Source organism: Pan troglodytes, chromosome 10, assembly GCF_028858775.2.
Source record: "Pan troglodytes isolate AG18354 chromosome 10, NHGRI_mPanTro3-v2.0_pri, whole genome shotgun sequence".
Classification (NCBI taxonomy): Eukaryota; Metazoa; Chordata; class Mammalia; order Primates; family Hominidae; genus Pan; species Pan troglodytes.
Genome location: NC_072408.2, coordinates 27,995,181 through 28,008,726, shown reverse-complemented (window position 1 = coordinate 28,008,726; position 13,546 = coordinate 27,995,181). Strand labels below are relative to the sequence as shown.

Below are 13,546 nucleotides of genomic sequence, written 5' to 3'. Positions count from 1 at the left end.
AGCTACTCGGGAGGGTGAGGCAGGAGAATTGCTTGAACCTGGGAGGTGGAGGTTGCAGTGAGTCAAGATTGCACCACTGCACTCCAGCCTGGGTGACAGAGCGAGACTGTCTCAAAAAAAAAAAATTCATCAATTGTTATGGATTTGATTAAAGTAGAAACATAGCATAGACAAAATAAAAAATCCTTGATACGCTGTTTTTAGTATGCATGTTAAACTACAAAAACTTATCAATGATGTGCTGGTAAATGTTTAATAACAGATTCACTGGGAAACAAACTTGATTTGTGATATTTTTCAATTTCCATGGTAATACATGATGGTAAATTCTCCTACCATGGACAATTTCAAGCTACCAACGCAGCTGAAATTGAGCAATCCACTCTCACGAGTGAATATACAAGTCTCCAGCATCCATCCCATTGCTCTTGGGTTAGTGTGGTGGAGAGGAGAAAATAACAACAACAACAAAAAAGGTAAGTGAAGGAACTGATGAGAGAAAGAACATGGGTTACTTTGGAAAGTTTTTAAGTTTACTTCAATGAAAACTTTAAAAAGTGCCAAGGGTTTAAGTGTTGGTTGCACTGCTTCAGGTTTTACTACTTCACCATTTCTCCCTAATCTGAAAACTGCTGTCAATACCTTACCATTTGATATATCTTGCTCTGACAGCTGCCAGATCATTCTCTTGATTACTGCTTCTCAATGGTACTCCATTAGCCCATATGGCTTATATTCGAAAGAGGCACCACTATCAAGTGGTAAAGAATCCTAATTCACATTATTGACTCCAAATATCTTAATTACTGATGTTGCTTTTCACTTCATTTTTGAATACTTAGGTAAGATTATATATGTATATATATAATTTTAATTCATATATAAAAATTAATTTAATAAGATGTAATTTTAATTACCAAGAAAAATAATCTTACTCTAATTACCTAGACAGACTCCTCTCCTGACTTCCTTCCCCTTATTTCATCTCTACACCTGAGAATAGTTAAATATAACCTACCATAGTACTTAAGATACTTTATTACAGTGATCTATATACTTAATATAATCCACTAGGTTCTCAAAAAATAAAGGCAATGTTCTATTGCCAGGGAATAGTATGATGGCTGGTATCATTTGTTAAATAAATAAATGAATGAAAAATTATAATCCTTTAAACCCTCACAGTTTATACTATATTATATTAAAATGAATATATACTCTTTGGCTTATAAGCAACAGATGTTTGTAGCCTTTGATTGGTTTCTCTCTTCTAAAGAGCAGAAACCTAATCCTCTTCCCCTTTTTATGTACTCAAGATATATTTGTTAATTTTAATAGGAGTTTTAGAAAAAATAATTCAGCTAAATTTAGCAGAGAAGAAAGCTAACTCTAGATGATTTGAGTATGCTTTATTTTTTTTTACTCACTTCTCCGTTTCATTAACAATTCCAAGTTGACAATGAATGTTAAACACTTACCAGTCACATTTTTTGTAACATTTTTTCCTTCATTGGTCAAATTAGCTGTTTGATTTCTATCATCATTTGTTTTCAGCACATGCAATGATAGTGAATTTTTTCTTTCTTTTTGTGGTTTATTTGGATTTTGCGGCACGAAAAAAAATGGTATGGAAGAAATAATGGAAAATAGTCCAGACACAAGGAAACCAAGCCACCAAGCTCCAACCCAACGAGAGTCCTTAGGAGTTATTCTGATAGTGCCTAGGAGAAACAGTTAAAAGAAGCCAGTCAAAAATCATTTTGAAATACAGTAGGTTCTGGGAAATAATGATAATGATTGCAGTCCTCCATAGACGAAGAAAGTAAACCAAATGTTTACTTTCAATTCTAAAACACTATTTTCTTCTTTTCATATTTTGTTATCTCTGAAACTAGGTTGATGACATCTTGCAATTGCTATTGTCCAGGAGTCAGTCATGACACTGTTCGCATTGCCTGATCTTGTGTGCACTTGGTGGCTTTTCAGATTTCATGACTGGACAGCTGTCATCATTGGACATTTAACTCCTCAGACCATTTAATAACTATTCATGGAAGAAATATGAATCCTCACTGTTGTCTGAAAATGTTGGAATCATCTAATGAGGTCAAGAAAGCATCAGAAATAAAATTTAAGCAGCTGGCAAAAAATACTTAGAGACAATAAAGGAGCTTCCATCCACAGCACCCTAACTACCCAGGAACCTGCATTTGCAACTCTCCAGACAGCACAGAGGATGAAAAACTATGCAAAATGAAAATCTGAGTTTAAGAGTAACCCAGAAATATTGGACTCTAAATGTGAGAAATCATGTAACCATTTTATTTCAACTATATTTCCCTTAAAGTATGTATAAGAGTAATGTGTAAATGCTATATCTCAAATGTCAATGAGTTATTTTAGTAGGTAGAAAATATACAGTTTAAGTAATAGGAATGCATCCATGAGATATCAGCAAGATACCAGAATAGGAAGCACAGATACCTTTTTCTCCATGAACATACTGATTCAACAGTAATATTCAGAACAATTTCATTTGTGAGAAATACAGAAGCTAACTGAGAGATTGCTATACATCAGGAAAGTACAAAACCAGATACATAAAAACCAGTAAGATAATTGGAGACATCCTCTTGCCATTCTCCTCCTCAGTATTATACCATACAATTGGGAAAAACTAGCAGTTTAAACTGGCATGTGAACACTTGACACAGCTCTTCCCTCTGGCTTAACACAGAGCGAATGTGTGAGAGAAAAAGAAAAAAACAAAAAATGTGGCAATTCCTCAAGGACCTAGAACGAGAAATGCCATTTGATCCAGCAATCCCTTTACTGGGTATATACCCAAAGGAATATAAATCATTCTATTATAAAGATACATGCACATGTATGTTTATTGCAGCATTATTCACAATAGCAAAATCATGGAACCAACCCAAATACCCATCAATGATAGACTGTATAAAGAAAATGTGGTACATATACACCATGAAATACTATGCAGCCATAAAAAGGAAGGAGATAATGTCCTTTGCAGGGACATGTATGAAGCTGAAAGCCATTATCCTCAGCAAACTAACACAGGAACAGAAAATCAAACACTGCATGTTCTCACAAGTAGGAGCCGAACACTGAGAAGACATAAACACAAAGCGGGGAACAATACACACTGGGGCCTGTCATGGGGGCAGAAGGAGGGAGAGCATCAGGACAAATAGCTAATGCATGTGGGACTTAATACCTAGGTGATGGGTTGATAGGTGCAGCAAACCACCATTGCACATGTTTACCTATGTAACAAACCTGTACATTCTGCACATGTATCCTGGAACTTAAGTAAAATAAAATTTTTTAAAAATGCTCCCAGTTATCCTTGGGGAGAGAAAGGGCTGGACTGCACATTCAACATTTCAACCTTTCCAAGTGCTACCCAATAGATTAGCTTCTATCTCATCTGTCTCGAAGTACTGACAGGACCCAGCATATGCCAGACACCTAGGAACTATAGAGAATAAAGATGAGCCAGTATGTGGACATTTATCACAGATCCTGCCCCCTAGGTTAGTGCAGAGTGAGCAGGCAAAAACAAACAAAAACAACAACAACATCTCAGCTCTTAGCTCCTCCATGGGGAAACAAAGATTTGGACCACATATATAACATTTCATCTTTTCTGAGTTCTATCAAGGAAAGGTATTTTGTCTTCCTTGTCTTTAGGTTAGGCATACACTTGGCCCCTGGGTGCTATAAATAACACAAAAATGATGATTTAAACTAGCACATGGGCACTTGCCAAGTTCTTCCTGCCCCTAGATTTAAGCAGAGTGATGAGGTAAGAAATCTCAGCTTCCAAATTCTCCATGGGAAGGGAAAGAGTTGGACAGCATGCCAAATATTCAAACTTTCCTAAGAGTTGACTAAGGACTGTCTTCTGTCTCAAATGTGTAAAGGTGCTGATAAGACCCTGCATACTCTAGATGCCTGGGGGATCCTAAGACAAAGATGTTTGGACGACCATGAAAATTTGAGAGGCCCAAGAAGATATGGCTGGGCTGATTGATGAAGGTTTTTTCCTACAATAAGGCCAGTCCATGAAGAGTTGGAGAGGTGATTCTTTTTTTTCTAAGGCATAGATTGCAAAATATTTTTTCTAATACCAGCTCAGCCACAGTAAAATAGGGCACCAGGCAGAGTTTTGAGGCCCTAACTCATGGACAACATTTCTAGGCACAACCTGGGCCAAAAAGGAATCCACTGCCTTGAAGGGAAGGACCCACTCCTGGCAGCATTTATCATCAGTTGACTAAAGAGCCCTCAGGCCCTAAATAACCAGCAGTGGTACCAAAGTAATGCACTGCGGGCCTTGGGCTCTGAGATTTGCTGACTTCAGGTGTGACCAAGCACAATCCCAGCCGTGGTGGTTATGGTGAAAGACTCCTTCTGTTTAAGAGAAGTGGTGGAAGAATAAAGGCGACTTTGTCTTGCACCTTAGGTAGCAGCTCAGCTACAGTAGAACAGAGCAACAAGAAGGCTTTTGGGGTCCCTGAGTCCAGGACTAAGCTCTTAGAAAGCATTTCTAGACCTGCCCTGGGCCAGAGGCAAGTCTAGAAATGCTGTCCAATAGCCTAGTCCTGGACTAAGAGACCCACTGCCCTGAAGGATGAGTCTCTGAGACCTGGCAGCATTCATAATAAACTGACTGAAGAGCCCTAGAGCTTTAATTGAACATGGGTGGTGGTCTGGCAGAATCTTCCTTGGGCCTGTGGTGGTGGTGGACACAGGGAGAGGCTCCTCTGCCTGTGGCAAGGGGAGAGAAGAGCAAGAAGAACTTTGTGCTGTGGTTTGGGTGCCAGCATAGCCACAGTAAAATAGAGTATCTATTACAGGTAAATTGCTAAGGTTTTTTGCTCCAATCCTTGGCTCTCAGACAGCATCTGTAGGCCAGCCTGAGGCCTAGAGGAACTCACTGCATTGAAGGGAAGGATACAAACCTGGCTGGCTTGGCCAACTACTGATTGTAGAGCCCTTGAACTTGAGTTAACATAGATGGTAGCCCGACAGTAGTTAAAGAGGGCCTTGGGCAAGACCCAGTGTTGTGCTGGCTTCAGGTCTTACCCAGGACAGTCTCAGTGGTTGGGGGGCCACAAGGATGCTTGCTTGCATCAGTGAACCCCCAGTTCCTGGCAGCTCAGCACAGAAAGAGCAAGACTACATTTGCTTTGGAGAAAGCAGGGGAAGAGAACAAGAGTCTCTGCCTAATAATCCAGAGAATTCTTCCATATACTTTCCAAGGCCACCAAGGCAGTACCTCTCTAAGACTGTAAAAACCACAGTATTATTGAGGTTGTGGCCAAAGTCCCTTCATATACCTAAAAAGCCTAGTAAAGAAGGATGGGCAAAAACAAACCCAGACAACAGAGACTACAATAAATACCTAAGTCATCAATGCCCAGACACTGATGAATAACATAAGCACTAAGATGAGACAGGAAAACATGACCTCACCAAACAAATTAAATAAGGCACCAGGGAACAATCCTGGTGAAACAGACATATGTAATCTTTCAAACAGAGAATTCAACATAGCTATTCTGAAGAAACTCAGAGAAATTCAAGATAACACAGAGAAGGAATTCAGAAACTATCAGATAATTTAACAAAGAGACTGAAATAATTAATGCCAATACTATTCAAACCATTCCAAAAAATGGAGGAGCAGGGAATATTTCCAAACTCATTCTGTGAGGCCAATATTACCCTGATACCAAAATCAAAGAAACACACATCAAAAAAACTACAGGCCAATTTCTCTGATGAATATTGATGCAAATATCCTCAACAAAATAGTGACAAACCAAATTCAACAATACATTAGAATGATCCTTCATCATGACCAAGTGGGATTTATCCTGGGATCCAAAGTTAGTTCAACACATGCAAATCAATAAATCTGATACATTATATAAACAGAATGAAAGGTAAAAATCATATGATCATTTCAAATGATGCTAAAAAAGCGCTTGATAAAATTCAACATCCCTTCATAATAAAAGCCCTCAAAAATCTGGGAATAGAAGGAACATACCTACCCAAATATATCCACAGATTCAAATTCATATGAAACCAACAAATGACCTCAAATAGCCAAAGCAACCTTGAGAAAGAACAAAAGTGATGGTTCACACTTCCTGATTACAAATATATGTCAAAGCTAAAGTAATTAATACATTACAGTACTGGCATAAAGATAAATATGTAGACCAATAGAATGGAATACAGAGCCCAGAGAAATCTGTGTGTATACAGTCATCTGATCTTTGACAAGGGACCACGATAGTGAAATAACTGTTTCTCTGATAAATGCTATTGAGAAAACTGGATATTCACATACAAGAAAATGATGTTACACCCTTATCTTATATATACTGAAAAAATAAACTCAGACTATGTTGAAGACTAAAATTTAAAACTAGAAACTATAAAATTCTTAGAATAAAACTTAGAGAAAGAATTTCATTACATTTGTCTTGACAATAATTTCATGGACGTACCACCAAAAGCACAGGCAACAAAAGCAAAATTAGACAAATGGAACTGGTCAAACTAAAAAGCTTCTACCCAGCAAAAGAAATAATCAAAAGAGTGAAAAGGCAACATATGGAATAAGAGAAAATATTCATAAAGCATATATGTGATAAGGTGTTAATTTCTAAAGTGTACAAAAAATTCCTACAACTCCATAGCAAAAAAATATAATTGCTTGATTTAAAAATAGGTGAAAGACCTGAATAGAAATTTCTCCAAAGAAGGTATAGAAATGAACAACAGGTATATGAAAAGATATCCAACATCACTTATTATGATAATAATACAAATCAAAAGCACAATTACGTATCACCATACACCCATCAGGATGGCTATTATCAAAAATAAAGAATGAGAAAAGTGTTGGCATAGATGTGGAGATATTTGAACACTTATACACTGTTGGTAGAATGCAAAATCGTGCACCTGGTATAAAAAATAGTATGAAGTTTCCTCAAAAAATTAAATATAGAACTACCATATGATGGAGCAATCTCACTTCTAGGTGTATATCCAAAATAATCGAAATCAGGATCTCACAGAGATATTTCCATTTGCATGTTCATTGCAGCACTCTTCACAACAGTCTAAATGTGAAAACAACCTAATATCTACAGAGAGATGAATAAACAAAGAAAATGTGATATATACATATAATGAAATACTATTCACCCTTAAACAGAAAGGACATCCTGCAATATGTGATAACGTGGTTGAACTTTGCCAACATTGTGCTAAGTGAAATAAGCCAGTCACAGAAGAACAAATACTGAGTGTGGGCAGCAAGCCACCCAGGCGCCGAGGCAAGAGACCAAGGACACGAGCTGTTCCAGTATAATAAAATATAAAACAAGAATAGTTATACCAGATATAGATCTTAGATATGATTATATATGAATATCATTAATCATTAGTTTGCAGCAATTACTCTTTATTCCAATATTATAATAATCCTCGCTCTATAATCATAACCTAGGAAAAGCCAGGCCATACAGAGATAGGAGCTGAGGGGACACAGTGAGAAGTGACCAAAAGACAAGAGTGCGAGCCTTCTGTTATGCCCACACAGGGCCACCAGAAGGGCTCCTTGGTCTAGCGGTGACGCCAGTGTCTGGGAAGACGCCCGTTGCCAGGCAGACCACGGTCTAGCAGTAGCGAAAAGTGTCAAGGAACAACACCCGCTACTTAGCAGACCAGGAAAGGGAGTCACCCTTTCCCCAGGGGAGTTGAGAAAAGACTCCGCTCCTCCACCTCTTGTGGAGGGCCTGATATTAGTCAGGCTTGCCCGCAGTTATCCGGAGGCCTAACCGTCTCCCTGTGATGCTGTGCTTCAGTGGTCACGCTCCTAATCCGCCTTCATGTTCCATCCTGTACACCTGGCTCTGCCTTCTAGATAGCAGTAGTAAATTAGTGAAGGTACTAGAAGTCTCTGATATGCAGAAATAATGGTGTAAGTTGTCCTTCTCTTTGTCTCCTCTCTCTCTCTGCCTCGGCTGCCAGGCAGGGAAGGGCCCCCTGTCTAGTGGACATGTGACCCACATGACCTTACCTATCATTGGAGATGACTCACACTCTTTACCCTGCCCCTTTTGTTTTGTATCCAATAAATAACAGCACAGCCAGACATTCGGGGCCACTACCAGTCTCTGCGCTTTGGTGGTAGTGGTCCCCCAGGCCCAGCTGTCTTTTCTTTTATCTCTGTCTTGTGTCTTTATTTCTACACTCTCTCGTCTCCACACACAGCGAGAGACCCACCGACTCTGTGGGGCTGGTCCCTACAACTGAGTGATTACATTTATGTGAGGCATACAAGAGTCAAACTCATGAAAGCAGAAAGTAGAATGGTGATTTCCAGTGGTTGTGGGAAAGGGGAAATAGGGAGTTCCCAGTCAATGGGTATAAAAAGTTTCATTTATACAAGATGAGTAAGCTCTAGAGATCTGCTGTACAACATTGTGCCTGTAGTTAATAATACTGTATTGTACAGTTGACCTTTGAATAACATGGGATTTAGGGTGGCTGACCCCCCACACAGTTGACAATCTGTCTATAACTTTTGGTTCCCCAAAAACTTAACTTGAATCTGTAGATATATTTGGGTAGGTATGTTCCTTCTATCCCCAGATTTTTGAGGGCTTTTATTATGAAGGGATGTTGAATTTTATCAAGTGCTTTTTTAGCACTAATAGTTGGCCAGAATTCTTACCAATAGCATAAACAGTCAACATATATTTTGCATGCTGTATGTATTATAAACTGTATTCTTTCTATAAAATAAGCAGGAGAAAATGACATTTAGAAAATCACAAGGAAATGTGTTTACTATTCATTAAGTGGAAGTGGGTCATCATAACGCTTTTCATCCTCATCTCTTCACATTGAATAGGTAGAGGAGGAGGAAGGGGAGGCATTGTTCTTGCTTTCTCTAGGGTAGTAGAGGCAGAGGCAGTGGAGGAGGGAAAAAGAAAGACACGAAAGGCAGGTACACACAGTGTGGCTTTACAGAAACACATCATAATTTCTACAGGAAAGACAGGTACACACAGTGTGGCTTTACAGAAATACATCATAATTTCTATTTGACTTTGTTGCTTTATCATTTCTCTGAAAATGTTTCTATATGATACCAATCCTTCTTCCACTGTTTGCTTTCATTTCAGTGCCCACATTACAGAAGCTTCCATGTTGTAAAATACATCAAAACAGTCTTGAATAATCAGAACACTTCTGCCAGACTGTCTGATGTCAATTTGTTTCTGTCACTGCTTCTATGTCTTCTTCCTCATCATCTGACATTGGTTCAGAAGCACTTATCTCCATCAAGTTGTCTTCTGTTAATTCCTCTGATGTGCCTGTTACCTCTTGAATGTCTCCAAGATCCAAGTCTTGAAATTCTTCACTCCACACCTTTTTTTTTTGGCCATATCCACAATCTCTTCATAATTTTCTTAAATGGTTATGAATTCCATGAAGCTATGCACAACATTTGGACAGTTTTCTCCAGTAGAAATTTGTTTCCTGTTTGAAGGCTTTTGTGGCTTTTTACATAACAATGATGGCGACTTCAACGGTGTAATCTTTTCAGACTTTTATAATGTTCTCTCTATTGGGGTTCTCTTCCACAGTATTTACAATCCTTTCTATAGGGTAACATGTATAATGAGCCTTAAATGTCCTTAGGACCCCACATCTAGAGGGTGAATTAGAGACATTGAGTTTGGGGTAAAGCAGACCACTTCAGCATCTTCAGTATTCAACTCATGAGGTTCTGGATGACCAAGAGCATTGCCAATTATCAAAAGGACTTTAAAAGGTAAACCCTTCCTGCCAAGGTACTTCCTGTCTTCAAGAACAAAGCATGGAAGGAAACTGTCATAACTTTTCAGAAAAAAAGTTATTGTTCAGGCCTTCTTGTCATACAACCAAAAGACTAACAACTGTTTTTTATTATTTCCCCTTCAAGGCTTAGGGATTAGCAGTTGTATAGGTAAGAACAGTTCCGATCATAAACCCCACTGCATTTGCACAGAACATCAGAGTTAGTTAGCCTATCCCTTCCTGCCTTAAATACTGGTACTCACTTATCTTCCTTATTAATAAGTTTACTTTGTGGTATTTTTTTTCCAGAATAGGGCACTTTCATCAGATTAAAAACCTGCTCAGGTAGATGTCCTTTCTCCTCAATGACTTTCTTTATGCCATTTAGAACTTTTCTGTTATCTCCTAAGTGGCAGAAGCTGCTTCTCCTGTTATATTGACACTTTTTTGAGGCAAACCTCTTTAGAAAATTTTCAAATTATCCATTAGTGGCATGAAGTTCTCCAGCTTTAAATCATTCACTTTCCTTTTGCTTTAAGTTGTCATATAATGACTTCACTTTTTCTTGAATCATGTTTCGAGTCTACAGGTATGCCTTTCTGATAGCAATCTTGCATCTACATAAAAGTTGAATTTTCAATATGATATAAAAAGCTATTGCACTAAAAGGACAGGTTTATGTGCCCAATGTTGTAGCTGCAGTGAGGCTTCATGTTGATCCATTTTTCTGTGTGTGGGTTTTTGTTTTTGTTTTACAATGGTCCTTGTACTGGATACATTTATATTGAAACAGTGGCCAGCTGCAGAGCTCATTCTACAGTACATATTAAACAATTCAACTTTTTCTTATAATGTCATGACTTTTCTTTGCTTCTGGGAGCACTTCCAGCATCACTAGTGGTACTTCATATGGCTCACACAGTGTTACTTAAGGTTGATGTTACAGCACTAAACAGGATGAAAAATACGCAGAAAACACAAGGGTTCACTTTTTACTGTGATTCATCACTTACTGGAGAGTGATGAAAACTACTCATATGGAGATGATGAATGACACATGGCATTTTAAATAAATACTCTCAACACTTGAGCTTACTGCAATAACAACAGGAGATGGTTACAGAATTTTTACAGCAGTGAAGTAGGCACTACAGTTAATTTTATGCAGTTATGATTTAATACTGTGACTGGGAATGGCATCATGTAAGGTCTATAAGAGTTTCTCTGTGTAAAGTTTAACAAATTTTAACTTTTAATAATAGATTTGTGCATATTTTATTGTAGTAAATTATAAAATAATATTTACATATATTTTATGTATTCACAATATAACTAATTTTCTCTTAACTTTTTCTGTATTTGTAAGCTGCCTAGTTTATCTGCAAGGTTTTTCATGTCATCACAAATCTCGAAAAATGTTTCCAATACATTTATCAAAAAAACTATGTATAAGTGGACCTGCACAGTTCAAATCTGTGCTGTTCAAGGTTCAATTGTATTTTTGGGAGGTAGAGTCCATTTTAATGGTTCTTATCTCAGTAAAATAAAAATAATAAAGATTAAGAAAGCGTACACACACGGAAACACACACCATAGAAGTTTGTAGCAAACTTAACTGATGCCATTACTCTGATCTATAAGAAAAATCATTGACATTAAAAAATATTGAATTGATTTAAAACTATTTAGAAATATATTATTTGCTAGTATGGACTGATCTGGTTTTAAAATTGATTTATGTGATCATATTGTTTCATAATCAACAACTCAGGCAGACTTCAGGAAATGACTAGTTAAATCAGTAACTCCATTATCCATGCTAAGTGTTTATTTATCACCTGTCAGAAATGTAATTTTGATGACTGTTTTTGGTTCTTTCACTGGTCTATATATAGGAACTAAAGGTCATAACCAAGCTATATATGTCCTGCTAGTGCTTCCCGTGGCTCACACACAATCTTAAAAATTGGAAAATTCTACATTAAAATCTTGGTTCCTGGATTCTCTGGAAAACCAATCAGAAAGCCTTATTAATGCCGGTGCCAAAATTCTGTATGAAAAGTATAGACCAGAGCTGGGGAGCACATGAGTTTTGGTGTGTATGGGGAGAGTAGTGCACCAGCAACAACTCTCCCCATTCTAACCATCATACCCTAATTTCCTGCCCTTGATACTCTTTACTCATTTATGTCTTTGGATCCTGTAGGAATTAAAATTTACCAAAGTATACTTTATCATAAGTTCACTTCATGCTTCTCACAGAATAAGAGAAGATGTGATAAGGTCTGAAGAGTCAGGGGTAGAAGTTGAATCACCATGAATTCTAAAATGGTGTGCTTATTTCTGAATAGAGAGGCTACAAAACTACTATCCTAAAGACCTTCAACACTTACTTTGTACTCAGTGTTAAAAGCAATGATTAAAGTAGAGCAAATGAGTAAAAATGATGTACATAATGTGTAGCTACACTAAGCCACATGTCTAACATGGAAGATATAAAACATATCATCAGGTACTTGCTTTAGTTTTATAATAGAAAACACTTTATGATTTCTTGGCCTACAATAATGGCTATTCCATCTTGGAATGAATCCTTTGGTCTCTTTGGAGTGATCTATTTAAGTCCTCAAGAGATAGAAAATCATATTTGTTTATTCACAAACCCTGATGAGTTATTATATGCTAACACAGACACGATTCTGTCATGTTCTCAAAGAGATGGTGGGTAAGTATGCAAATATTTATAGATTGTTGTGAGAAGGGCTACAATAAAGGCATGCTCTTGATGATTAATAGGAGCACCGAATTTGAGACCAATGGAAATGATGAAGTAAGGGTTACATGAGAAAAGTCACATGTTGAAAGAGACTTTGAGAACCATAAAAATAAAAAAGAGAGAAAAGTTTTTCCAATTTTAAATAAAGGGAAGTGTGAGATTACAGGGCATAGTAATTCAGTCAGTCATTGAATTAAGGTACAGATATTCATCAAGAGAGGGAATACAGGAAACAAAGTGGGTTTGGAAATCAGACGATGAGACCAGCTTTTGACAGGTTGAGTTTTAGGTACTTATTTAAAAAAAAATCTAAGAAGAAAAAAATGGAACAAGTAGTAGAAATATCCATTAAAATAAATTATAGAAAAATATCCATTACAATTAGTAAATTACATAGAAGTTGATTGTGTTTTATTAGTGGTAAAGCAGATTATAGTGGATGAGGAGTAAATGGGAGGTGAGAAGGTGAGACACTTATGTTAGATGATGTTTTTCTAGGTACTTGGCTTTGAAGATAAATTGAGAAACAGTTAATCAATTGGAAAGTTGTTTGGGGATATAAAAATGTGTATGTGTACATAGATGGGAGAGACTTCAGTGTGTTTGCTGAGGAAAAGAGAGGGTGCAGATGGAGGAGAGGCAGAAAGAGGAAATCTAAACCCCAGTTGGATCTACTAATATTAGCTAAAGATAAATACTTTTTCATAAGTATGGGTTAAAAAAAGATAAATATGGATATGGTGAAGGTATATCTGTAGGAAGGAGGGCCTGAAGTCGAGGCAGATATTACAACATTGATTCTTATTCTTCTACGAGAGGAGAAATAAAGCATGCTCTGAGAGTAAAGACAAAAGTCATAAATTTTAT

At 37.3% G+C, this 13,546-nt stretch overlaps 1 protein-coding gene and 1 long non-coding RNA gene across 18 annotated transcripts in view; one reads left to right on the top strand and one right to left on the bottom strand.

The window, feature by feature from the left end:
- Positions 1 to 3,360, top strand: part of LOC104001494 (uncharacterized) — a 213,941-nt gene extending 210,581 nt beyond the window's left edge. For all 3 annotated transcript variants that reach the window (XR_010147990.1, XR_010147991.1, XR_673307.5), the window contains 2 exons: positions 353 to 476; positions 1,896 to 3,360. This is a non-coding gene — a long non-coding RNA (uncharacterized LOC104001494). The remainder of the gene's footprint in view (positions 1 to 352; positions 477 to 1,895) is intronic.
- LOC112204985 (solute carrier organic anion transporter family member 1B3-like) overlaps positions 1 to 13,546 on the bottom strand; it is a 112,462-nt gene that overhangs the window by 49,649 nt on the left and 49,267 nt on the right. For all 15 annotated transcript variants that reach the window (XR_008538257.2, XR_008538259.2, XR_008538258.2 and 12 more), the window contains one exon: positions 1,479 to 1,721. Coding sequence is in view for 11 of the 15 variants with exons in the window: in XM_054663104.2 (XP_054519079.2) it covers positions 1,479 to 1,721 (243 nt within the window). In the remaining 4 variants the exon portion in view is untranslated. The remainder of the gene's footprint in view (positions 1 to 1,478; positions 1,722 to 13,546) is intronic.